This window comes from Diceros bicornis, chromosome 32 (assembly GCF_020826845.1).
Source record: "Diceros bicornis minor isolate mBicDic1 chromosome 32, mDicBic1.mat.cur, whole genome shotgun sequence".
Classification (NCBI taxonomy): Eukaryota; Metazoa; Chordata; class Mammalia; order Perissodactyla; family Rhinocerotidae; genus Diceros; species Diceros bicornis.
The window spans coordinates 34447472-34473942 of NC_080771.1; the positions used below are offsets into that span (position 1 = coordinate 34447472).

The following is a 26471-nucleotide window of genomic DNA, read 5'->3' on the forward strand; positions in this document are numbered from 1 at the left end:
AGCCTGGGCAGCCTGGCTCCGGGCGGGGCTCGGTGGCTGCGTTCGGCGAGGGGCGCGTAAGTGCGCGGGTGAGTCGGGGGGTGTCTCTCGGGGAGCTGTCGACGCTCCGGAGCCGGAGTGAAAACTTTGCGGCGGCGGGGGAGGGAGCGAGGGGGGCGGCCCTGCGCCCCCGCGGCAGGTGTTGGCGGTAGCTGGGGGGGGGGGCGCTTGCCGGCTGTGGCCGCGCAGCTTGGGTTTTTGTCTTGGTCCCCTCCCCCTCCCCTGCGAGCCGGGGAGACTGCCGGGAGGGCGGGACTGCAGCCTCCGGGGTCTCCGACCCCCACGCCCTGCTTCCCAAGGGCGCGCCCCGGGCTCCGCCGCTTCTCTCCTCCCTCTCTCCACCCCCCTCGCTGGAGCGGTTCCCCTGCCCCTCCCCCTGCTGAAGATGGCTGCCCCAGCCTCGGAGGTGGGAGGGTGATTGCATCCGCCGCCCCCCACTCGCGCTGCCCTTTTTCCTTCCCTGGCCCTTCCTGCTCCGCTTGGATGCGCCTCCCCGCCCCCAGCCCTCCCAGGCCGGCCGCCGCGCTGATGGGCGGCGAGTGGCCCGACCGAGTGGAGCCGATTCAATTATATTGCAGCACCAGAGACACCTTCTCGGCCGCCCGCCCGCCTGCCTCTCCAGCAGGCTAATTAAATTCCCTTCGTGGAGGCGGAGCGGGTGTTGGGCTCACATCCCACACCCCCCTTCCCGCTTCTCTGGAGCTCCGGGTGGGGGACAAGGGGACCACTTAAAAGTGTGCACTGGAGTCTCGAGGCGCAGGTCGTGGGGAGAAAGGGCTTCCTCGGATTGGGAGAAAGGATGCCGCGACACCCCCGAGTGATGGGGCCGGGGGCCGCTTGCTGGAGCTCCGGCTTTAAGTTTTCAGGGCTGTGTGCGTGGCGGGGAAGCACCTGCCGGGCCCCCACCTGGGGGTGGATACCAGCCGGAGTTGAGTCCATTTGGCTCTTGTTTTGTAAACTAGCCTTTGTCTGCAGAGTGCTACTGAAATACATTAAACCGCTGTTAACCCCTGCTGTGCGTTATCTGGGGCCCACACAGGTTGGGGTTTGGAAACAAAAAACGGGACCACCGATGGAAAAAAAAAGCTCCTTTTGTGAAAGGAGCTGGGACAAAAAGGCCCAGCGGACTCTGGGTGGGAACCTCCCTGCCTAAGCCGATTTCCAGGAGGCGGGAGCCCTGGGGGCAGAGGGTCTTGGTGGGGTGCTTTGAAATGTGTCCCTTGATTGGCCAGCTGGGCTTTCTCCCCTCGGATTCTGTGCCCCCGCCCCCCTCCCCAGGAGTGGAAAGTGGGGTGGGGGCCCAGGTGAGCAGCCTGCCTCTGGGCCTCCCTCCATGTTACCTAAGCTCGGTGCACGTAAGTGTTGCTCACCGTGTTTACGGGCCGCCTCCACCCGCAGGGATGGCAGAACCTGAGGCACAGGCTGCGCCTGACTCAGCTGGCCACGCCACAGGTGAGGGGGGCCTGGGGTGCAGGCTCTGACCGGCGGCCTGTGTGTCATCGCAGCTGCCGCTGTGCAGGGGCACCACCCGGCCCAGGTGGTCTAGGAGGGCCCCAGCAGGCCTGGCTCTGCATGAGCAGCTGCATTGATGCTTCACCACGGTCCGGTGTCTGCACAGTCCTGACCCCTGGGTGAAAGGGGTGTGGGGGCCTGTGGGCTGGTGGGGGTTTGCTTTTGTCACTTTGTCTCGGCAGGAGGAGACGCCAGCCAGGAGAGGAAGGGGGTGCAGCCGGAGCCAGCTGGGGTTTTGACGCTGGGAGTTCTCTTTCTGTGAACCCTGGGGTGGTGTGAGGGGAGCTGGTGAGCAGCCAGGGCGGTGGCCTGGGGTCAGCCCCGCCCTGAGAAGAGAGGTTGGAGGCCGGGCCTGCTTCCAGGCACCGTCTCTGTGGGTCCAGGCTCTGAACAAGGCCATTGGCTGTCCTTTATGGCGTGGGCTGTGACCTGTTGGGGACAGCTTTCAGAATCCTGGCTTGTCAGTTGAAAAAGGTTTCTAGATACCCCAGCTTGGTTTTCTAAAACTGCTGTTGGCCAGGTTGCCCCAAGCCCTATTAAGCCACAGCCTCTGGGCTCCTGGTCCTGGCCTGGGGAGTTGTGGGTTCCCCAGGTGATTGTAATACACAGACTGGGGTTGAGAGGTCCCCAACACGGGAGCAAACTGAGGCCCCGGGGGACATGGGGGCCGGCACCAGAGCTTACAGCGAGAAGCAGACCCCTTTGGAAGCTCTGATGGCCTTTGCAAAACTGTCCTCTTGGGCAGTCCTCTGGCTGCCAAGAACTTCCCTGTCTCTGGGGGAATCGAGAGAGCCTGGTGGTTTCGGAGCAGAGGCCGCTTGCCCCTGGCCTCAGCATCTCTGGCCACAGAGGCCAGAGCAGAGTGGACACAGCGCCACGCTGTGGCCGGCCTGGGTCCTGCACCCGCAGGCCTGAGGCCCCCCCAGCCCACGGAGGCCCTGACTGCCCCTTGGCAGGCGGTGTCCACCTCCTGTCTCTGAAGCAGGAGGGGCTTCCAGGCTCTGAGCCCCTACCGGAGGAGGGGGTACTGGCAAGCAGGAGCTGGCTGCTGCCTCTCTCCTTGCCCCAGGAACTCGTAGGGGCTTGTGGAGTCAGCCAGCAAGGCCGGTTTTTCCTGGCTCCGCTAGGAGGCTTGGAATTCCCAGCCTGGGTTACTCGAAGTCCACGCTGGGCTTGGGGCTGGGTGGGAGCACATTAATTGCCTCTGTTGTGGCAACACAGCGGCGTCCAGACCGCAGGGCTGCGTGTGGCAGGCCTGCCCCTCCCTGGTGTGCCTGGAGAGCTGGTGTTTTTAAGCTTCGGGGATCTGTGTTTCGGGTGACATCTCAGCCACTACGCTGCAGATGAACCAACTAGCTTTAATTTCTCCTCTCACGGGGCGCAGTGTGGGCTGCTGAGCCGCTGGCTTCACTTCCCCGGGCCGGCCGTTCTCCGCTGCCGAGGCCACAGGCGGCAGGTGACGTTTTCGAGTGTTCCTGTCAATGTGAATTTATCGAGCTTCTCCTAGGAGCCCGGCAGATAACACAGGAGCGCGGCCAGAGCAGCCCTTTGCACGCCTGCCAAAACGCGCACCGGGGGCCTTTTAATCTCGCCTCTGCAGCTTCTCCGCCACCAGCCTCCCCACTCACGCCTTGGCCCCGGCAGGACGAACCCACAGGCCTTCATACTCCCGGCCTGGCCCTGGCCCTGTCTTTGCTGGGCCCTGTCTTTGCTCGGCTGCCCTTCCCTCCGCCTGGAATTCTCCAGTCAGCTCCAAATCCCAGGGGTCCCTGAGGCCAGCCCCTCTGCCCCTCCCTGCCTGATGCTCTGAGCATGTTGCCAAGTTCAGAGGGAAGCAGATGCCGGGCTAGGGGAAGTGAGAGCAGCCTCCCGGGGAAGGTGGGATGGAGGCCAGGCCCAGAGGGAAGGGGGCTGCAGATAAGGGGAGGGGCCCCAAGTTTGTAAGCCTCTGTGAGAAAGAGGAGATCTGGCTGAACTTGAGGCTTTGTGGGGTTCCAGTGGGACTTGTGGGTTTCTGAGGGGTGAGTTTTAACTGAGGAAGGAAGTGTGGGCAGAGCAGGAAGCCTCGGATCAGGGTGCTCATTTCAGAATCACCTGGGGAACTTGAAAACCCCCAGGCCCAGGCCTGACCTGTGAGCAGTTGAGCCCAGATCTCTAGGGGTGGGGCCTAGACATTGGTGTTTTATACCTTGCCCTGTGAATGCTGAACTAGAAGTGTGTTCTGGGGTGGAGTGGGAAGCATTTCCCTGGGAAGGTGGGCTGATGCTTGTTAAGGAAAATTGGGGTCCCACCTGGGAAGCCAGAGTCTGCCCTGTTTGCCCCAGAATTGGATGGGGCAACCCCGTGAGCCAGAACAAACATCCCCTTGGGACCGAGCACCCCTCACCTGGCTGGTGGAGGTGCTGGGAAAACAGTGGGCGTGGAGGCCTCTGGCTGCCCACAACCCCATCACCAGGTCCCTGAATGGCTCCAGGCTTTGTATTAACCTGGGGTAAAATCCTGAAGGTAATTCTCTTATCGAGCCCTTCTATAGGGCCTTCAAATGCGAACTCATATTTGGACTGGTAGCTTCTGTGGGTGTCTGGAGCTCCAGCCAAGCCTTCCAATTCTGGAATGAGTTCCTCCAGCTGGAGAACTTGACATGCATGAGGAGATGTACGTTGTAGTGGCTTTGGGGCTGCCAGACCCAGGTAGGGGGCACCCCACGTGGGCAGATAATGTAGACCCTCCCACAGTAATTAACCCTCCCAGCTGTTTCCCTCCTGTATGATGGGGATGCAAAGCCCTTCTCTGGGTTGGTGATTTAGAAGACATCCTGTACGCCCTGTGGCTGCACCTGAGTGGGTAAATGCAGAGGACGGCTGGACACCCCATGGGCATGGGGTAAGCCCCCAGCAAAGGTCTGCTGTTCCTCTTAGCGTGTTGGTCTGCACGTGTTGGTCCCTGACTAAGGCGTTGACATCCACCTCCCTCTCAACCTGTGTGACTTTCGCACTTTACTCCTGGGCCTCGGTTTTCTCATCTGTAAAATAGGAGTGACAACACCGCCCGCGTCCTCAGGCTGGTGGGGGTTAAGTGCTTTCTTATGAAGCACTCAGCAGCGCCTGGCACAGAGGGCCGTTGTGTAAAGGCTTGTCAGAGAAAACACCAGATCACCCTGTGTTGGTGACTCGAGGACTCCAGGGGATTTAGTTTATGAAACCCTGAAGGCTCTATTCTCCCACCGCGCCCCTTGCAGTGTTTGGGGTGGGGAGGGGCTGCGGCCACTTTTCCCACCAGGACCCAAAGGCCCACAGTGCCAGATCAGCCCCTGCCGACCCTCCTCTGCTGGGGCTGCAGCAGCCGAATGTGTTCTTCTGGAGCCTCGCCCGCCCCCGGGGTCTTGAAACTGCGTGTGTGTGCCCACACACACACACCTTTTTCAGCTGACTTGTGGCCCCCCCACCCCACCCCCTGCTGTGATGGCAGCGGGTGGCGCCCTGGGTCTGGGAGGAGGGAGGTGCTTCTTCAGGCGACCGCTCCTCCCCCAGCCCTGTCCTTCCTGTGCGCAGATGGTGAGTCTGTGGCCACAGGCAGCAATAAAAGGAATTGATCCGCGAGCCTTTGGTCAGGGTGATATTGATGTGGGATGGGTTAAGCCGTCCCGAAGGAAAATCTGTGTGTCAAGCCGAGGAGGACCAGGCCTGCAGGCGGGGGTGGGCAAGGGGCCTCTTCTGTGCTAACCCTCACTCCTCACTCCAGAGGTGAGCCAGAGCCCAGGGCGCCGCCTAACGTGCCGCCCAGCCCGTCTAGGGGCAGGGGAGACAAGTGCCTGCCTGTGATGTGTGTGACACGGATTGGTGGTCTCATTCTGTCTCCTCTCCCCTTGAGGAGGGTCTGACTTGTGAGGTAGGGATTACCCCCGTTTGACCATTAGCTAGGAGAAATGGGGGCCCCCTCCGGGGGCTCATCTATCTCCGTGGGGCTCGTACCTGCCCACCATCGTACAGCTGGGGATAAGTAGAGAAGGGATGCATCCATCCTACTGAATTCACTTCATCTTGAGTGTGTTTTTGTGACTTTTTTACATACGCTTTGTGGTCTTGCTCTATTCACGTAAATGTGAGAGGATTCTCGAGATAGACGGCAGCGTTGAAGATACATAGTTGAGTACAGGTAGAGCTAAGATTCTTAGATAGGATTGTGCTGGTCCCCTGCCACCTCGTGAGTGGGGGAAGATTAGTGGCCCCCATTTAAGAGATGAGAAGACTGAGGCCCTGAATCAGCCCCTGGGGAGTGCCTGGCACTCACCCACCCCCACCACCCTGCTCTCAGGGGGCCCGTTTAGATGGTCTCTTGGAAAGGATTTCTGGGCAGCCCTGCTTGGGCTCAAAGGGGGAGCGGAGATGTGGGCTGAGATTGTAAGTTTTAAGTCAGACTGATGTCCAGTCTTCGCCTTTCTGAACACACAGACTTAACTTTTTGCAGCTTGCTGTTTCCGTCTAAATATATGTCTTATGAGACTTGATAAGACTGAGGAGGGCTTCCTTAGTTGGGATGCCAGACCCCGGAGCCTGTCACTCCAGCCCAGGGGGTGCATTTTAGCTATGCAGCTGGTTTCCCAGTTGAAACTGATAGGACTGTGTGGCGTGGTCTCACAGCTGTGTGGTATCCGGTGGGGTGTCAGTGCCAGGGTTTCTCCAGCCAGGGCCCTCAGGGGACTTCGGGGTTTCATGCTGCAGTTACCAACAGCGTCTGGGCCATGCAGTGAGCCCCTCCGCGGGCGGGCGTGTTCACACCCCCGGGCTGTTCTGTTGAACAGATTCCAAGAGGGGAAAGGGCTGGGTGGGAAGGCTGGACAGCCTTAAAGATGCGGCAGGATTACTCCAGGGGGTGTGGGGACCACCCTCTCCCCCTTGCAGCAGCGCAGACCTCGAGTTACCTGATTCTGGCTCACTGGGGGTTCCTCTGCGCCCCTCCACCCTTAGCCTCCAAGGAGGTTCACTTGCCCCACAAGGGGAAGAAAACCCTTCGTTCAGCGAGTACTTGTGCTTGGGGCCGACGTTGCGCCCTGCGCAGGTCTCCGGGCAGACTGGGCTGCTCCTGTCGGTGTGATCTAAGACAACTTGTTCCCCGTCCTGGAGGGGACACCCGGCGCCCCTGAAAGCTAGTTCTGGGCCTCAGTATCCTGCCTGGGTTACGGAACCTTCCAGGTGTCCAGCTGGAGCTATGGAGGGGTTTGTGTTAGTTTCTTTTGAGAAGAAGTGAAAGATTCTTTAGCCATAGGCAGTCAGCTGCTTGGTACTAGATGGAGGATGGTTGTGGCCAGAAGGTGACCAGCTTGTCCTGGCCTGTGGCAGAGTTGGGACTGGGGAGCTCGCGGCTTGAGGTGTGTGACTGTTTTGGGCACTTTTACCTGGTGGCCCCATTCTGGGTCCATTTTGGCCGCAGGGTAGTTGATTTTTCCAGTGGGGCATTTACTGACGTCTGGGCATGGTACACGGGGCTTTGAAGATGGTGGATGAGCCCGGGTGGGGAAATACCGTTAGGACTTAGACTTTTCTGCATCTTACCTTTGACACCTGTATTCCCTTGGCCTGGTAGAACATATTGGGGGAGGGTGTTGATACTTGGCTTTGATGTGTAAAGAATTCTACGCTGTTGGCGTCTATGACCTGAGTTCATGGATGCCACGCATCTCCATACACAAACCCCCAGGGGTTTACAGGTGGGCTCTGTGAACTTGGTAAAACTATGTGCAGAATTCAGTAGGTGTATTTTTCTGGGAGAAGGTTCTGGTCTATACGTTGAACCATCGTGAGAATGGACATTTTTGCGAAAGCAAAAAACGATTTTATAATTCGAGGCCAGTTGTGGCTTGAGTGAACTAGCTTTGATTCAAGCAAGACCTACCTGTGGTTGACACGGCCAGGATCACGGCCTCCTTCCTGGTGGGCCCTCACCCCGTAAGCTCTTCAGCTGAATCCGAATCCAGTTAAGATCTGAGCTGAGGGTCCTGGCCGCTGTAGACGCTTAGTAAGCTCCTCTAGATGCTCTTCATTGCCTGAGCACGTGGTTTCAGAGATGGAGAGACCCCCCTGGCATTGAGCAAGCTGGCAGCCTGAGGCAAGAGGGAGTGGTGGGGACTCTGGCGAGCTGGAGACTTTGGGACGCACTGAGAGACAACTGTTACTCTCAGGATTATGGCTTTGTGGTTTCTGAGTTTCCACGAGGAACTGGAAGTCTTCATTCGGACTTGAAATTCCTGTTTTAAAATGTCCATTGATTTACATTTAAGCAGCACGACTTGAGGCCAAATAAGAACAGGTCTATGAGTAAAAGGAGGCCTGCTTAGCCTCTGCCACCTCCTGCTTAGACCCTCCTGGAGGACTGCCAGGGAAACTGAGGCTCAGACCACGTAGCGGCATTGCAGGGCCCCACTGAGAAGTCCATGGGGAGCCAGGCCAGGAGCTGGTCTTCTGGCTGGTTTTCCACCATCGATTCAGTTCCCTGGCTCAGCCCCCAGCTGATCCTGCCCAGTGGGGAGCTCCCGGCTGGCGTGAGCAGGGTGCCAGGTGTCACTGTTTTCCGAGAATCTGGCTGAGCACCTGTGAAGATGTGGCTGTTGTACACCTGGTCCCTGTTCTGCAGGCTGAGGACCCACTAAGTGCCCTTGGGGGCTGGGGAGGCAGGTGGAGGATGCCTGCCGTACACAGACAGCTTTTGTCAACCCCCTCATGGTACTGAAGGGACAAATGCTCCTACACTGTCTGACCCAGCTTTGGACACCTGAGGGGTGGGGCACCCAGATTCCCAGGCCCCGGCCTCCTCCCTGCAGGGAGGGAGTGGGGAGCGGGGCCCCTGGGGACGGTCGGGCCCCATCAGGCAGCGGCCTCTGCTTCCTCTTCCCGCTACTCCTCAGAGTCCCTCCCCGCAGTCTGCTCCTTGAAGTCCGTACCCCCGGTCGGATTTTATCCCTTCTGAGGAAGGAGATGGTTTCCACCCCTGCCCTCTGGCTCCAGCCCCCTCTTCCTGGCCCATTTCCCCACCTGCTGGCCCCAGGCTGCTGTTCCATGGAAACTTGGAGGCAGTCAGCGGCTGCCTCCTGGACCTCATGTGTGCAGTGGACACCTTCGACCCCCGCCCGGTTCCTGCACCCTGGCCTCTGGAGTCCGCTGAAAGGGCTCCTTTGTGAGTGAGGCAAGGCTCGGGGTGGCCTGGTTAGCTCAGGTGCCGTGGACACACAAAAGGGCTGCTCCCGGCTTGTCGCCAAGGCCTTGGGCGGCTCCAGCATGGGCGCCCTCCAGCCCCGAGCTGCGGGAATGTGGGATTCAGGGGTGGAGTGGGGTCCCAAGGTCAGATCCTGGTTTCACTCCCTGGCTCTGGGCCGTCTCTGATTCTCGCTTGTCCTGTCGTAAAATGGGTGCATAGGTGGGCGCTCTCCAGGTGGCCTGCAGTTACAGGACTGGGGTCTGCAGAATGGGAGGTGACCCCCAGTAGGGAGTCCTTCCAGCGCCTTCTCATATTTAAAGAGAAATTGCTGGTGTGGCAGCAAGGGCAGCTGGGTTCACTGCCTGGCTCTTCAGCCTCGGTTTACCCATCTGTGGGGTGGGGGAAAGTGGCAGGCTGTGCGGGATAAGTGTGTGGTAGGAGGCTTTTTGGCTGGGGACCCCAGGGCCCCCCCACTTCCAGGAGGCAGCCTGTGCAGAGAACATGAAGGGGAGCTCCGGTGAGCACTGAGGCCCCCTTGCCGTGCAGCGGCTGCCCGGGTGATGGAGGGGCGAGAGTCAGGCTGGCTGGGGTTGGTCAACCCTCAGCTCGACTCTGGGCGGTCTGTGTGCCCTCGCTGTGTGCTGGGGTCTGCTCGTGGAGCTACCACGAAGGGTGACAGATGCTCTCGGTAAAGCAGTGTGTGTGTGCCGGCCCCGGGGGGTGCACAGGAAAACGTTCGCTCTTGTTATTCCCTAACGACAGGAGCGCCTTCCAGGGGCCTGGACGCTGGGCCCCCACCTTGACCCGCTCTCTCAGCCCTCTCTCGTCGTGATTGGACGCTTTCCCGTGGCTCCCTGGCCTTCCTCGGCTGCGGATTTTGTGCCTCCTGCCCCTCCCCACCATGGCCCCGCTGCGCCCACTTGCAGCCCTTCATCTGTCTGTCCCAGGCTTCTCCAGACACGGCAGGCGCTTACAATAATCGCTGTCAAATGTTGCTGCCATCTGTTGCCCGACTTCCGTCCTTCGCCTCCACCCAGAGCCTCCGGGACTCCCGGTGTCTGAGGCCTTGAACCTCAACCCCTAGACTATCCTTGGAGGTTTGTGTCAGCGGGCGCCAGCCCCATGCCCATCGCTGCTCTCTCCTGTCCACCCCCTCTGTGGCTTCCCCTGGGATGCCCCACCCCGGGAACCAGCCTCAGCCCCAGCCCCATCGGCCCTGCCCTGCCCCCTCCCCCACTCCTCGGGCCCTGGTAATGTGCTCAAGAGTGTAGGGGTCTCCTGAATGCTCTTCTTCGTCGCCTTTGCCCTAGAACCCAGTTATGGCCTGACAGCCCCCATCCCCCGTTACTAACACGGCAGTGGGTGGGCAAGACTGAGAGAGCCCTAAATGTTGCCCCCCACCCCCCATTCACTGCAGAGGCAGGGGCACCATGCAGCCCGCATTGAACCCGACCCACTCACAGTGGCTGCAGTCACCGGAGATGAGCTCTGCAAACAGCTCACCCTGTGGTGCCAGCTCTTGGGAGTGGGCTCCGGTTCTCCTTGATTGGGGTTCTGACAGACACTTTCTGCAGCTCATGAGCTCCTGCCTTCGGCGTTCTGTAGGGACTTAATAAATGCTGCTGAGTGACGGTCTGCAGGGGGAGGATGGCAGTCTTGTAAGAAAATGAGCCGCCTTGTTATTCCTTTTACTCCTGGGCCAGGGTCTCCTGTGGGTGCACAGGCTTGCCCCCCGCCCCATGCTCTCTGCCCCTGCCCTCTGGTTCCAGGTCAGGATCCAGGCCATCTGCTAGGGCTGTCCCTGCTCCAGCAATTAGCAATGGCTTTGGCCCAGCCTCCAGCTACTGGGGCCTTAGCCTTGGGGAGAACCTCCAGTTTGGGAACTGAGGGCAAGAAAAAGACCCCAGTCCCCTTAGAAACCTACAACCTGAGGGATCTCCTTAGATGAAAAAGAACATTAAGGCCTCAGCAGGCCCCCCCGTGTAGCCGGGAGCGAGAAGACCACCCTCCTGACTCCCATCCTCCCGTCCCGGGAAGAACTGCTGCGTGCGAGTGAGCTGAGAACACGCCAAAGGCAAATATAATAATGAATTTATTATGAAGTGGCTCAGCTCCCGGGGTCACGTGGCGCCCCATGCCGCCCGCCCAGGTCTCTGCAGCGGCTGACCCGGCCTTGTTAGGGTTGCAGAGACATCGCCCCTTTGGGGGAGGAGGGGTCACGGAGGTGCAGGGCCCCGGAGTCGGGGACGCCCTTTATTTGTTCACAAACATTTCTTTCTGTGGTAATGAAAAATTACCAAGAGGGGTGATTAGAGAATCTGAGTCCAGCTTGCGCACGCGGGGCCTGCAAGTGCAGCCCTGCTGGCCCCGGCCGCGCTGGGTGTAATTATCCTCGGGGGGGCTGTCGGGGGAAGGGGCGGATTGGTGCTTGAACCGGGAGCCAGCAGAAAATTCATCTCAGCTATTAGCTTGTAATTACAGAGCACGGAGGGAGCAGGCCTGAGGTCTGGTGCCGCGGAAGAGCAGGGATGAAAGGAAGCGGTAATTACGGGATCCGCGGGAGGCTGGAGGGTGGCCGCGGCGTGCTGATTAATAAGCCCCTCCACCGACACGCAGCGGAGGGAGCGGGACCAGGGAGCAGATTCAGTGGAGTGGTAGGGGCTTCCCCCCCCTTAAACCCGGCTGTTGGGAGCGTTTGGACGGAAGGCCCCCCCATCAGGGTCTGTTTTGAAGAACCAAGGACAAGGTGGGTTTCCAGAAAACATCAGCTGGTGGCCAGCCAGGCTCGCCCCTCTGCCCTTGGGTTTTTCTTCCTTGCCTTTTTTCTTTCTTTCTTTCAAGCTTTGTGTTGCTTCTGGCCATATTAGAAAGCTAGGCAGAGAAGAGAGGGAAGTATTGATTGAAGACACCATACTTGAGTAGAAGGAGTGGGAGAGGTGAAGCCCGCCCCCGCCGCCTGCGGTTCTGGGACAGGGCGATCTTTGCTTCTCCAGACCGTCACCATCCTTGGAATGGTGGGGCCCACTTATTTTGTGGGTGCTGTTAGCCTGGTGGCTTTTCCTCTTCTCTTGCCCTCAGCCTCTGGCCTAATAACGGGCTCTGGGCTCTACTGGGCCAGCCCTGGAACAGTCTGGGGGCAGAAAGCTGAGGCTCAGAGGGGTCCTGGCCCCAGGGCTTGAGGGTGCCCAGGAGCTGTTGGATTTCGCCTCTGGGGGTCGGGCTGTGGCTCTTTTCTCCTGGGGAGTCAGGCAGCCTAGGGTGTCAGGAGGTGCCCGTCCAGAGGACAGCAGCATGTGATACAAACGGAAAGGCTGGGGCTGGCCCGGTGGCGCAAGTGGTTAAGTGCTCGCGCTCCGCTGCGGCAGCCCGGGGTTTGCTGGTTCGGATCCCGGGTACGCACCGTTGCACCGCTTGTCAGGCCATGCTGTGGCGGCGTCCCATATAAAGTGGAGGAAGATGGGCATGGATGTTAGCCCAGGGCCAGTCTTCCTCAGCAAAAAGAGGAGGATTGGCAGATGTTAGCTCAGGGCCGATCTTCCTCACACACACAAAAAAAAGAAAACAAAAAGAATGCCAGGCGGCTGCACAACCTGGCTCGTGCTCCTGCTGTGGCGCACATGTCAGGAGAGCTTGTGCAGCGCGGAGAGGGAGCCCCAGCCCTGTCCCCCCCACCCCGCCCCGGCCCCCACCCCTCATCCATCATTGGCCTTCACGCTGCGAGCTTATTCCCAGCTGTTAGGATAATGAATTTACATGAGCTGATAATGTAGACAAGAATTCTGTCAATGGCCAGGAGCGCAGAAGTTAATAAATACCTCTCTAATGAGGGCAGAGGAGTAGGCACCCGTCTCCCCCAGGGCCTCCTGAGGGTGTGGGGGCTGCCCTGAGGCCCACTCTCCCCTCCACCCGTCCGTGGGGCCTCCACAGTCACGGTGGCACCTGCCATGGCCCCAGCCAGAGAATGCTATGGGAGGCCTGGGTCCACCTGCTGGGGCAGGTGGGGAACAGAGCAGCGAGCGGGCCCTGATGTGACCCCAGCCTGTGACTGAGGGGCAAGGTGGGCGGTGAGGCCATGTCAATCTGCAGCAGGTCCAGGGTGACCCTTTACAGGGTCTCTGGGGTCCCAGAGTTTGGCTTTGTGTCCTTCCACGTCCTAGGTGCGAGGGAGCTACCATTGGGGCTGCCAGTGGTCCTGGTGCCCCCTCGCCTCTGCTTCCCAGGGCCCGCCCCTCCTGAAGCACACGTGCTGAGGAGGTTGCTAATTTTAGACTCCTAATGAAGCTGCTCATTTGGAATTCTATTTTAAGTGACCTGACATCAGCAGAGCAGCTTTCCCGGCTCAGAGCTGCTCTGGAGCCCACGGCTGACACCATGGCAGGGACACTGGCTTTGGGGGACCCCGAGGAACCCAGGGGGTCTATACGTGGGGCTGCAGGCTGCTGGCGGGCCCTGGGGAGCAGGTGCCAGGCTTTGGGGACGGGGGAGGGCAGGCTCTGTGGAGTGGGGGGTCACTGGATGCCAGTGGGAGTGTGATAGTGATGTTCAGGTGGTGGCTGACCCAAGGAGGGAGGAAGGGAGGAGGCAGAGGGTGGGCCCGCCCACTGGGACCCTGGTCACCAGGGGAGGGGTTTCGGGCTTTGGGTGAGGGTTAGGGTTTGAGCAGGGGCACCCCAGTTCCCTTGGGTCCTGCACCTGGCTGGCGGAGGCCCTGGTCTGGGGGATGCCCCCATGCTTCTGTTGGCAGTGCCAACTCATGCAGGCGAGTCTTCATCTCTTTGGCACACCTTTTTTTAAAAAAAAAAAAAAAAAAAAAAACCTGGTTCACTACATGAAAATAGGAACATAGAGAGGTAAAAAAGATACAGATGAGAGAATTGCTTCTCTCTCCACCACCCAAAGACAGCCACCGGCAGCCTTAAGGGGCATGTGACATTTTTGGGGTCTGGCCTGGGGTTTGCCCTGTGGCTGCTGCCTGCCTATCCCAGCACCTCTGTACATCCTGCCCAGCGCTGGCAGCTGGCAGTCACAGCATGTCTGCCCGGGTCACCAGCTGGCCAGCCTGTCACACGGCCACTGGGCAGTGACCTCGCATCTGTTCCTGGGCCTCAAGGACCAATCAGTGGGAGTTGCAGCGACAGCATCGCCTGCCTCACTTCCCTGTCCCTCCCTTCTTCCCTCTGTCTCCGGAGGCAGCGAGTGGTGTGGGCTGCGGGGCTGGGCAGAGCTAGCCCCCATCCCCACAGCCCTGGAATGGCTCTGGGTCTGTGCCCTGACCAGCCTTATGTAGATGGACACAGGTGCTGTGTTCAAGTAATCCCGGCCCTGCTGTTGACCATCTGTTGGCCTTTGGATCCAAGCCTGGCCTCTCCTGTCTGCAAAACAAGCACAGTAACAGAGCCTTTCTTGTAGAGTTGCTGGGATTCAAAGAGTGGTGACCAGTTTGCTAAGGAATGTGGGAAGTAGGGGCGTGGTTAATAATCTCTGATGGCATCAGAGGGGCCCATTTTGCAGACTCAGTGGATAAAGGCACAGAGTATTTGCAGATGGTTGAACTTCTCGGTCTCCAAGAAGGAAGAAAGAATCAGAGAGTGGACCTCGATCGATAGAGCATGTAGCCCTCGCTCTATCAGTTATCTAACGCTGCATAACAAACTATCCAAAACTTAACAAATATTCCAGGATTCAGGAGTGCCTCAGCTGGGCCGTTCTGGCTCAGAATCTCTGATGTAATCAAGCTGCTGGCCGGGGCTGCTGTCTCATTTGAAGGCTCGACTGGGGCTGGAGGAGCAGCTGCCAAGAGGGTGGTTCGCATGGCTGTTGGCTGGAGGCCTCAGTTCCCTGAAACATGGGATTCTCCATCAGCTGCCTGAGCATCCTCACAGCATGGCAGCTGACTGCCCTCAGCTCAGGTGATCTGAGGGAGCGCAAGGAGGCGGCTGTGGTGTCTGACGACCCCGCCCTGGAGTTACGCACCATCACTTGTGCTGTATTCTGTTCGGTGGAAGCGAGTCAATAAGTCCGGCCCTCATTCGGGAGAAGAGAACATCTCCACCTCTTGAAGGGATGAGTGACAAAGACTTCATGGACATATTTTTAAACTGCTACAGTCAGATTTTAGTTCTGTGCATGTCTACACGTTTTGGTAGGGCATCAGGGTGAGGCCTTGGGCTGGGCAGGTGGGGTGATGAGTGGTGAGAATGCTGTATCTGGGCCCAGGAAATAGGGTTCAGGTCCTACACGTGTTGCTTAACTGTGTGGCCCTTGACCACGCTTTGAACAGCTCCTGGCCTCAGTTTCCCCACCTGGGCTCTGCCGGCCTCCCAGGATCAGCTGAGGCCATGAGGGGCGGGAACAGGGTGGGGTGGTAGGTGTGGCTCTGCCACTGCGTCCTCTCCTGGGCCCTTTGTGAGGCTGTGTCGAGAGGTGACCCAATAATCTGTATGATCCCTGAGGACTGCTCAGGTGTCCCCTGGGGAGGGTCTTTGTTTCCCTCGGGTGGGGGACCCTCCTCACAAGTCTGCCCGGGGCAGCCCCTGGTAGTGGACTGTTACTCTAAGCACCTGGTCGGGACCACTGGGACCTGGTGCCTTTTGTGCCCCGGGCCAGGTCCCCACAAGGGCAGATCATCTTACACCTCGAAGCATCTCTAGACGCCTCCCCGGAAACCATCCACCCGCCGAGTGTGGGTGCCGAGGGTGCTTGGGTCCCGAGCAGGCCCTGGAGGACTTCTGGACCCCCCGCATCAGCTCCTGTGCGGGGTCACGTTCCTGGGTGTCTCCTGCGGACAGCAAAACGAGAGCCCCGGTCCCCGCCATCCCCAGGGTGTCGTGTGTCACCTTTCACCAGCTGCTGCCTGCTCAGGGACTTGGAGGGCTGGGCTCTGCGGCTCCCAGGCCTGGTCGTGGGAAGGGACAGCGGCAGGGAGGGCTCTCGGGCAGGGTAGGGTGGTGCCCACCTCAAGACTTGTGACGCCCCATCGCCTCTTCCCCTCTCAGCTCTGGTCCCCCCCCCGGGGGCAGGCGGCACAAATCCGGCAGCTTGGGTCCCGGCTTGCTGAGCCTGACCTCTGCGGCCTTGGCCGGGCTCTTCACCTTTCTGGACCTGGTGTCTGCCCCTGTCAGCTGACCATCTATATAATCATAATAGTGACCCCGGTATATGCCAGGCATGCTCTGAAGCCCCTCACATATATTAGCTCCTTGAATCCTCCCAGGATTAACCTCATGAGGTAGACTGTCTTTATCTCCATTTTGCAGATGAGGAGGCTAAGGCCTAGAGAGGCAGAGTAGCTTGCCCAAGGTCACACAGCTAGAGGCCACAGAGCCAGATTCAAGCCCCAGGTGCCCGGCAGCAAAGTCAGTCGGTGTCGGTGCTAAGCGTTGGCCTCCAGGCCCCCCACTTCCTCCTCGCTCCTTGGCCTTGGCCACACCTCTTGTCCTCTGTACACACCCTCCATGGGAGGAGGGGAGGGTGCTGATGGCAGCCTGGGGCTGGGGGTGAACCCGGGCTGAGCTTCTGGAGCATAGTGTCCACCGTACTCAATGGTCCTCGAGTGGCCTGAGGGGGCCGGGTTGCCTGAGAAAGGACTCGTTAGGAATCTGCGTTCCTGGCAGTCCCGCTGCTGAGGCGGGGACCCCGAGTCCCTGGGTTCTTGGGTTTCTCTGCTGGGCTCATGGTGTCTGTGGGCATGTGGCCCCCTCGTCTTCCAGAAAGAGGAGGACGCGCTGGGGTCAGCCTCGGAGTGGCGCCACCTTGCCTGCCTGGTGTGACTCCTGCTGCGGGCGCTGGCGCCCACATGACCCACCCGGCAGCTGGGAGGCCCCCTGCTGGTGGGGGCACTTTGTTGCCAAGGTACAAGCCCTCTCCCAGGAGAAGGGTGTCCCCTGGAGCTCACGCCTGCCTCGACGTTGTCTTTTTTGCCCCAGCCCCCAGCCCTCCGGTGGCCACTCATCCCCTACCACCAGCACCTCAGCCCGTGCACCCCAAGATGGCTTTCCCCTCCGGCGAGAGAGCAGCCTGGCTGCCAGTGACTCAGGGTTTGGGGCGTGCACTCGGGGCCTGCGGCCTCTTCTGGCTAGTTCTGGGGGCAGCAGGTAGGCGGGGCAGGTCTCGAGGGCCTGGCCGGGTCTGAGCCTACCGGCTCACAGGGACAGACATGGAAGTCTCCAGTGAGGCTCGGTTGGACTGGTGCAACATCCCACAGAGGTGAGGTGGGCCCTCGCCCCAACCCCCTGGAAAGCGACGGTCCTGCCCGGTTGTCTTCTTGGGTGTTCCCCTCCCCCCGGGAGCCCCAGAGCCCCCATTCACAGATCCCGTCTAGGGTTTGGAGGTGTACCAGCTCCTCCTCATGCGTTGCCCCTGCCAGCTCGAGGCCATCGGCCTGATTTACTCCCTTCGGATTCACCCCTGATGTGCCAGTGGGCCCCGGGCCAGGCGGGTGGCCCCGAGAGAGCAGGAGATGTTAATGGAAAACTTATTTATGGCACCGCCCGGCCTGTATTGACCGCGGGACGGGGGAAGGTTGTCTCCTCATTAACACTTGGATGGGACTTGAAAGGCTGGGGGCACGTGGGAAGGTGGCTGTGTCCTCCCCCTGTGGCATCTGATGTCACTCCTGGTGGGCAGCAGCTCCTCTGCCAGTGCAGCCTGAAGCTGGCCCCCTGCGCGAAGGGGGGTCCCTGCTGCCGGCAGTTTGGCTCTGCAGCTCCATGCCTACCTCTCCGGGCAGGGTGGGCGCCCAGCAAGGGGCCGCACAGCAGGCCTACCTCTCCCTCAACTGCTGACGCAGCCCATTCTCCGAGGCACCTTCTCGGGTGGAGACCCGCCGGTGTCCCTGGGTGGCTCTGGGATCAGGGCGGGCGCAGTGGCAGCAGGTGAGGGCTCTGGGCTGGCCTGCCTGGGCTCAGACCCTGGGTCTGTGCTGCTGTGTAAGCCTCAGTTTGCTTTTCTCTGAGATGGGGGCGGGAGTAGTGCAGGCCTCACCGGTGCGGTGATGGCGGCCTGGCGGGAACAAGGATGTGAACCCGGAGCTGCTGCTGGGGGTGCTTTGTGATCTCCATTAGTGCAACCCTCTTCCTTTCTGCTGGCATTTTTCTCTGTTCTGAGAATGCTGGCCCCGTGCCCCTGCCTCAGTCTCTCCCCCACAGCTGTTCGGGGATGCTTCCGGATCCTCCCACACCCGTGCTGCCCCGGAGAGGCTATAGGCTGAGCTGTTGGGTATCTGGGATCACTGGGGTCCTGGGCACGCCTGGTTCTGTAATTACGGGGCCAGGGGCCAGCCTGAGGGGCTCGGGGTGCCCCGGGGACTGATGGGGCCGTGGCCCGCTCTCTGCGGCACTGGCTCTGTCCTGCTTCGCCTGTCCTGCCCTGAGCTCCCGGGTCTCTCCCGCCCCTCCCCTGCATGCTGCCGCTGGCGCGGGGCTTGCTGGCCCCACCCGCCCCGCCCAGTGCTGGGCCTCCTGCTCTCTAGGTGACTCGAGTTCTTCTTTTCCTGTTTCAGGCATGAGCCATGAGCCCAAGTCCCCTTCACTAGGGATGCTTTCCACCGCGACCAGGACCACCGCCACCGTCAACCCCCTCACCCCCTCGCCGCTCAATGGCGCCCTGGTGCCCAGCGGCAGCCCCGCCACCAGCAGCGCGCTGTCGGCCCAGGCCGCGCCATCCTCCAGCTTTGCCGCCGCGCTGCGCAAGCTCGCCAAACAGGCGGAGGAGCCCAGAGGTAAGAGGCGCGCCCGCCAGGCTGCGGCCCGAGGGGGCCAGATGCCCCTGCCTTCCCGCTCAGACCTCGCCCGGCCCCGAGTGGGGCAGGTGCAGCCCTAAGGGGCCAGCTGTCCCCGAGAGCAGGACTGTGCTTGGAGGGCTGTGTGGGGGGGCCCGCGCCCGCACGCACTCCCCCTGCTTGTCTGCCTCATGCTGGTGGGGCTGGTGGGAGTGGCTGGCTGAGCTGCAGGCCCTCCCGGAGCCCCGCTGTCTGCGTGCGAGTGCCCCCCCAGCCCCGGCTCCCCTGCGTGCCTCTGGGCTTCCCGCTCTCTCCCCCGCCTCTGTCCTTCCTTGGCTCCAGGAGCCACTGTGGGGCAGCCGGTGGTGGGGATGTGTACCTGGTGGCCCTGGTTGAGGAGAGTGGATGTGCTGGGCCACGGGAGCCCTGAGTCGTTTCAGAGGGGGTGCTGTGCCCCGATACCTCTCCCCGGAGCCCACGGCCTGCTCCCAGGGAGCCTGTTCCCCAGGGTAGACCAGTAAGTAGTTCCAGGCTTTGATACCCCTTCCAGAAGTGGCAGGGAACACAGTCTTGGGAAACTCTCTTGGTCCTAGAGGGGGTGTCTCTGGGACAGCTTGCCCACCACTGCTTGACTCCCCAAGGCAGGGATGGCGTGGTGGCATGGGCAGGTGTCCCCAGAGGTCTGGAGCCCTGGCTCCTGCTGTTGCTTGGGCAGTGATGTGCTGTGTGACTTTGGGCAGACACTGATCCTCTCTGAGCTTTGGTCTTCCTGTTTGTACCATGGGGCTCACTGCGGCTGTGGCTTCGGGCCCTTCTCGGATGACTGTCCAGCTGCCTGTGTTAGTCCTGGTTAAGGCTGCTGGTCGGAAGAGTAGGGGTAGGGGCCGTTAGCAGCCTGCGCTGCTGGGATATCTGGCAGAGGCCTCTCTGTCCCCCTCTGGACTTGCTGCTCAGAGGTAGGGGGCTGACCTCCCGGGCAGAAGAAGTGGGTACCCCACCTCTGCCTGACATCTACTTTGCCCCAAAGGCCCAAGGCTTGGTGTCCTGGGTTCCAGGGCACCTAGAGAAGTGTGTGCAGTGTGTCTTTTCTGGACTCCAGGGCCTACAGCTCAGCAGAATGGACATTTGCTCTGACCGAGGTGGGCTTGGGGGTCTTCCAGTTTCTGAATCTCGCCTCTTCCCAGGCCCTCTGCGCTGCCTGGTCATTGGCGGGGGCGGAGGTGTGAGGAGCATGAGGCTGGAGTTGACGGGCAGGGCGAGCGTTGGTCCTGCAGGGCAGACCGCTGGGGCCTGGTTTCAGCATCACTTGGGTATGCCCTCACCGCCGGTGTCTACCTGCCACGAGCTGCTCTGTTCACCTGGGCAAACCTTCCTGTCCCTGCCCGCACGCCTGTCCTCGCCTCCATGCCCACTGTGTCTGAGCAAGCCAGGCTGCAGGACCCCACTGATGTCAGGAGGCCGTGCTGTTGGGGGCCGCAGCATGCCACGAGGCTGGAGACAGACGGCCTGAGGAGGCAGTGAGCTCCCTGCCTGGGTCCCCCGAGGCCCCAGACCCGACACCTGGGCTGGCTGCAGAGCACCCTGGGGGGTGCCCAGAGCGGACACCTGAGTGGAGCAGGGCCTTGGGTCTCCTCAGAGGCAACAAGAACCCCTGGTGCAGAATCTGCCTGGCAGCTCCCTGCTTTGGCTGTCCTCTTTCTCAGCGTTCCAGAAGGCAGGCAAACAAGGCTGGCGCAGCTTTCAAAGGCAGCTCTCAGCATGTGGGAGGACGCTGGTTCTGTCTGGGCTGAGTCATCCCCAAGTGTCAGGGCTTTATCTAGCAGCTGTGTCCACTCCTGGGCAGCTGGGCTCGAGTCCTGGGGTGATACCCCACCTCTGCGAGGACGTGGCAGTGGAAGGCGTTTCCTTCCTTGCCAAGGGGGCAGTGGAGAGGTCTGCAGACGGAGAGGTCTGCAAATATGGGCCCCCTCGAGGGCTGTGGGGTTGGAGCAGGAGCCTCCCTGATGGCCTTTTGTCTCCTCCCTGCTGCCCCAGGCGGGCCCTAGCGTCTGCCTTGAATGATGGGCCAGTGGGCAGCTAGCTTGCCAGAGGCTCCCGGGCCCTATGGCCTGGAACAAAGTGTGCTCCTGGCAGGGGCCAGGGTCGGTGGCCTCGGGGCCCTGCCCCCGCCCCCCATGCTATGACCTAGGTGTTCTGCATGACACCCTGGGAGGGGTGCCAGGGAACTTTGCAGCAAAGGGTCAAGAGACGGGGAGAGAGAGAGGAGAGCAGGCGAGCCAGGCTGGCCCAAGCGCCTGCTGTCGGCTGAGCCTGGTGTTGGCCGCTGGCTGCCCTGAGGTTGTCCCCGTCCTTCTGACGAACAGCCAAGGTTTGGGGGGCTCAGCGTCCGTGGACCCTGGAGCAGTGTTTGGACCCTGTGACACCCTGACACTTGGGTTCTGCTCTGTGTGTGCGTGGGTCCCCGTGACCTCACTTCTGGCTCTGGAGACCACGAGCAAAGCCTGAGAGTTGAAAGCCCCAGCAATGGGCTGAGTTTTCAATTTGCCATCTGGTCAGCCCCGGTCGGGCCTTGTTTTGAGAAACGAGGAACTTCTCAGTTACTCTTTGGAGCATCCTCTGGGCCACACCCCGTGCCTGGTCCCCATTTTTCTCACCAAGTCACCCCAGCTCTGACCTTGCTGTCTCTCCAGTCTGTAGAATTGGCTGGCAGCCCAGAGTTGGCCCATTGTACAGGTGGAGAAGCTGAGGCTCAGAGGTCAAGTTGTGAGCCTGAGGTCACACAGCTGGTGAGGATTGCTCTGTGCTTCTCGCTGCTGCTGCTTAGGCCTTTCCAGGAGGACTTTGGAGAACCAGAGTCAGGATGACAAGCCTGTGCAGGTGGTCCCGGCTGGGGAGGAGCCCCCCTTGCCCCTGGCACCCACACCATGGTGCAGGGAGCACGTGGGAGTCTGTGCCTGCTGACTGTGACCTCTGCCTCTCCGCTGAGGGCAGGGGGAGGGGATGTGGGCTGTCAGCTTCCGGAAGCCTGGGGCAACAGGGACACGAGGGGAGGCCCTAGGTCCCCTGACCGCCTTTCCACCCTGACCAGAGAGCCACAGGGGACCTTAGGGGGGCTTGGCAGTGGGAGAGGGGGCTAGACTTTTACTTGTTAATTTTTTAAGATCTAATTCACATGCTGTAAAATTTCCCTTTTTTGTGTGTGTGAGGAACATCAGCTCTCAGCTCACATCTGCCAATCCTCCTCTTTTTGCTGAGGGAGACTGGCCCTGGGCTAACATCCGTGATCATCTTCCTCCACTTTATATGGGATGCCGCCACAGCATGGCCTGACAAGTGGTGCGTCGGTGTGCGCCCGGGATCCGAACTCAGGCCGCCAGCAGCGGAGTGCGCGCACTTAACCTCTATGCCACCGGCCCCTAAAACTGCCCTTTTAAAGGCGTGCAGTCTAGTGGTTTTTAGCTTATTCAGAGTTGTGTGGCCGTGACCACTAATTCCAGAGTGTTTTCGTCACCCCTGAAAGGAGCCCCGTCCCCCTTAGCAGGCATCCCCACCTCTGCCCCAGCCCTGCGGCTGCCCTCGCGTCTCTCCGGGCTTGCTGCCCTGGACGGCTCCTGTCTCTGGGCTCACACTGCACGTGTGACGGGCCTCCCACGCTCAGCCCCGTGTTTCCAGGTCCTTCCACGCGCAATGTGCCAGGATTTGCTTCCTCTTCATGACTTGACAACCCTGTGGCTGGATGTGACACTGGGCGTGTGAGGAGGCGGACCCAACCAGGGCTCTCCCCTCCTTCATCACCATTTATTGAGCACCTGCTGTGTACTGGGCAGTCTCCCACTGTGGGCTCAGCACAGCCCTGGCCTCTGTTCTGTCCATTTCGCTGGTGGACAAAACTGAGCCTCGAGCTTGCTGGCGTCCCACCTCATACGCAGCAGATGGGAGATTGACAACTCCACGGCCTCGTGTCTCCCTGGCGTCCTCGTCCACCTCCCTGTAGACAGGGAGCCAGGGCCTGTGCAAGCCAGCCCCCAGTGAGGGCGAGGCCTCCTGTCTCTGCAGAGTGTCCCCCAGGACCACGGGCTCCCCACACCCCTGGAGGTGCTAGCATCTCAGCCTCTGGGGGCTGGGGTGACCCAGGACCCCGTGGCCGACTCCCAACAGCCCTGTCTCTGCTGGCAGAGGGTCCCGGGTGGGGCCGGAGCAGCCTCCAGACCTGCACAGGGAGGTGGTGGGAGAGGCAGGGCTGGCGGCACAGAGAAGCCAGCCCTCCCGTCTGCCAGGCCCCACGTGGTCAGCCACAGCGGCCTGCGGCCCTGTCCCTGCCCTGGGCGCGTCTCCGGCTCAGCTTTGACCCTCTCCACCCCCGCTGCCCCTCCCCGCTGTGAAGTGCTATCTTCTTTTAAGCCGGGACTGCGGACTCCCCTCTGCTTCGAGGGCTCTGTCTTTCCTCACGTTGTGTCTCGAGGGTGCAGTTTAAACACTCAATTCAGAGGAAGTGACCCGCACACGTGTCTGGCTACCCCGAGGGAAAGGATGAGAAGAGGGCTGGCCCTGTGGCTTAGCGGTTAAGCGCGCGCTCCGCTGCTGGCGGCCCGGGTTTGGATCCCCGGCGCACACTGACGCACTGCTTTTCCAGCCATGCTGAGGCCGTGTCCCCCATACAGCAACTAGAAGGATGTGCCCCTGTGACATACAGCTATCTACTGGGGCTTTGGGGGAAAAAATAAATTAATTAATTAATTAAAAAAATAAATAAAAAAGGATGAGAAGAGGAGAGAAGCCTGCCCTTAGGTGAGGAGTTTTATCTTTCCTGAGGCTCCGAGATGGTTCTTTTCTTTGCAGCCAAACTGCCCTGCTCAGTTGCCGTTGAGCAGGCTGTCCATCTCTGAGGGCCGGGGTGGAGGTGCCCTGCTGCTCCTGGAGGGACTGTGCGTGCAGCAGAGGCGCCTGGTCCCGCTTGCCCCTTTAACCCCCTCCAGGGCGGTGTGCAGCGGGGTGGACGCTGGGGCGTTAGATTCTGGTTCACGTCCATGCTGTGTGACCTGGGCATGGCACTCTACCTCTCTGAGCTTCTGTCTTTTTTCAGGATGAGGATAACGTCTCTACCTCATAGATTTTGGTGATTCAGTGAGAAACACCAGCCTCAGGCACGGCGGCTGTGTGCACAAATGAGGAGGGCCACCAACGTCATCGTCCTCTACCCCTAACCACTACCACCCCCACCTCTTCCCTATCCCACTGCTAATCCAACCATCCTCTGCTTCACCCCCCCCCGTCCCTTCTGTGCCCACCACCTCACACCCCCCAGCAGCGCAGCCAGGGGCTCAAGGGCCCTTGATAGCAGGGGGCGTGCAGGAAGAGTGCTGCCGTGGGGAGGAGAGGGGCGTGTACTCCTGGATGTGGCAGCTGTGCACCAGGTCTTGGGCCGGCAGAATTGGACCCGACTTTGGAAGAAAACTCAGCTGTATTGGGCTGCTACAGCAGCTGCTCCTGTTTGTCCGTCCGTGTGGGGTGTGTCCAGGCCCAGGGCAGCCGCTCTCCATCACCAAGTCTCTGTTTTTACTCCTTGGAAGAAAGGGGGCCCTGGGGAGTGACTGGGCCCACACAGCACATTCTGGAAGGAGCCTCAGGCTGCGGGTTTGGGTCTGACGCCAAGTAGGTCCTGGTTGCACCCATGAGACCTTTCCTCTGTGACAGGCCAGGGCCCACCTTGAACCAAGGTGTCACGCGGGCAGTGCCTCCCCTTTGCTGCCTCGGCTGCTGGAGCTCCTCACCATTACTCTAGCTGCCAAAAGTATGGCCCCCTGGGTAGCCCCTCAGGCTCCCTCCTTGGAGGCTTCTAGGCCAGCTCCAGCCTTGGCTCCGCCCCCTACCTGTTCACCCGCCAGAATCGCTTCTCAACAGAGACTGTTGCCCCCTTCGGCATCTGAAGCCCCGGTTTGGACCTTTGAATGATCCCTGGCCTGGGAGTTTGAGACTCCACTGTCCTGGGGCAGGTCGAGACCCCCTCTGAGCCCCCTGGCCTCCTCCAGGGAGTGTCGGGGATTCCCCAAATCATCCACGTGTTTGGAGGTGCTTGTTGAACGACGGAGTGAGGGTGTAGATGTGCTTGGGAAACACTGTTGGTACTGTGTCTGTGTCGATCTGGCCCTGGCTGGGGTCTGATGGCTGCTTAGCCTGCCTAGGGCTGCCCTTGGTGGGGGCCTATGGAGGCCCTGACCCTTCCTTTCTGCCCCCGCAGAGGGGACGTCTGGCAGCCTGAGTCCCCGCCGTCCCCGAGCATGACGAAGCGGGGCTGCTGCCAGGCAGCGGCTCTCACAAGCTGTGTGGCAGTCTGGTTGCCTCCACACTGCAGCAGGCGCCTCCCGTGGGCCGCAGTGCCGTCTGCTGAGAGGGCACCGCGCTGCAGGCGGGACCCTGACGTACCCTCAGGCGCTCGGGGGAAGGCGCGTGAGACACCTGGGGTCTGCGCTGCCATCCTAACTCAAGTCCCTCTTGTGTTTGCGCCCCCAGCCCACATCTCCCCAAGGCTGTGATCACACTGCAGCTTGCCCGCCTGTGTCGAGGACACATTTCTGTGGCTGGTGTCTGCTCTGGCCTGGGAGCTCGGCTGTGCCGGGTGGGGTCTCCTTGGGCAACTTTGGTCTGGGGGCCTTCTCCGTGGCCGGGGTGCTGGGCTGGGCAGAGGGAGCAGGGTGGGCTCTGAAGCCACAGAAGCCTGTTTGAACCCCCTGTCCCTTCCTCCCAGTGGAGCATGTCGGGCGGTGACCTTGCCACCCTGAGCCCTGTGGGGTGGCCAGACGGCCTTGCCGAGCGGACATCCACTGAGAACACAAGCACCATTTTTGTCACCTGCGGGAGAAACGACCGAACTACCCCGGCTTTATTTGGACCAGACACAAAGGGGCTGATGCAGGCGGCTGCTGTGGCAGCTGGACTAGAATTTCTAACCTTGTGCAGGTCTGGAGCCCCAACCACAGGCCCCCCGCCCGGCTTTCTCCCGTGGTGTTTGTTGGCCGCTTGCCTCATCTTGTCACTGGCTTTCAGGCGGGTCTGGTGGCCGTCGAGCCCCAGGAGCCGCCTGGTACCACAGAGGCCAGGGGGCGTCCTCTGTTGAGGTTGGAGGGGGCACTCTGCCCGCCAGCGGTGCCATCGTGCAGCCGGCCTGGGCATGGGTTGGGCTCCCCTGTGCTGCCACCTGAAGTCTGCCTCTTTCAAAGAAAACAGTAAAACAAACGAGGGGAGAAGAGATCCTGCCTGGCACGCTCGCCACATGTGTGTGTCAGTTGTGCGGCTGGCGGGGCTTGGCGGGGCTCGGCGGGGCGGCGTTCCCGGGGGTGTCTGCAGCCCCATCTGTCTCCAAGCGCAGGTGTGAGCTCGCGGTAGGGGCCTCGGCGCTTCTTTCTTCTCCTCTGTCTGCCGGGCCCGGGGATTCTGGAGGCAGGCGGCCAATGGAGGCCAGAGCTGGAGGAGAGTGGGGCCTGGGGAAGGAGGCAGCGGGCATGCTGGGGGCTGGGTGTGCCCTCGGCACAGGGGGAGATGAGGAGAGAGGCTAGGTGGACAGGGCGGAGATGACCAGAGCAGTCGACTAGCGGGCGATGCCTGGCCCTGGGATGTTCAGAGCGGGAGGCCTTGCCCAGCTGTACTGATGGGGGCGACTTGTTCTGTCACCTCCCCAAAGCTGCCTCTGGCTCCCCTCTCTTCCTCCTCACCCCACTTATACCATCTCCCTCCATGCACCCTCTCGGCTCCTCATGGACCCTAACGGGGCAGCATTGCCCACCAGACACGGGAGCCCACCGGCCCCCCCAGCCCCCGTCCTGCTCATCAGCAGATAATCGGCCCCTGGAAAAGCATTTTGTAATGAAGAGCCACACCTTGCCTTTGCTGATTTGGGATTAGTGACCGTCACAGGATGGTAAATCGGGCGCAGGAGCGCACTGGGGGCCGTGACGCAGGGCGAGGTCTCTGTCCCGCACTGAGGCAGGATGGAGGCAGGCCGGTCGGGAGAGCC

At 60.9% G+C, this 26471-nt stretch overlaps 1 protein-coding gene across 3 annotated transcripts in view; it reads left to right on the forward strand.

Moving 5' to 3' along the window:
* Positions 1–26471, forward strand: part of GSE1 (Gse1 coiled-coil protein) — a 422603-nt gene that overhangs the window by 365874 nt on the left and 30258 nt on the right. For all 3 annotated transcript variants that reach the window (XM_058528415.1, XM_058528413.1, XM_058528414.1), the window contains exon 3: positions 18242–18460. In XM_058528415.1, the coding sequence (XP_058384398.1) occupies positions 18242–18460 (219 nt within the window). The remainder of the gene's footprint in view (positions 1–18241; positions 18461–26471) is intronic.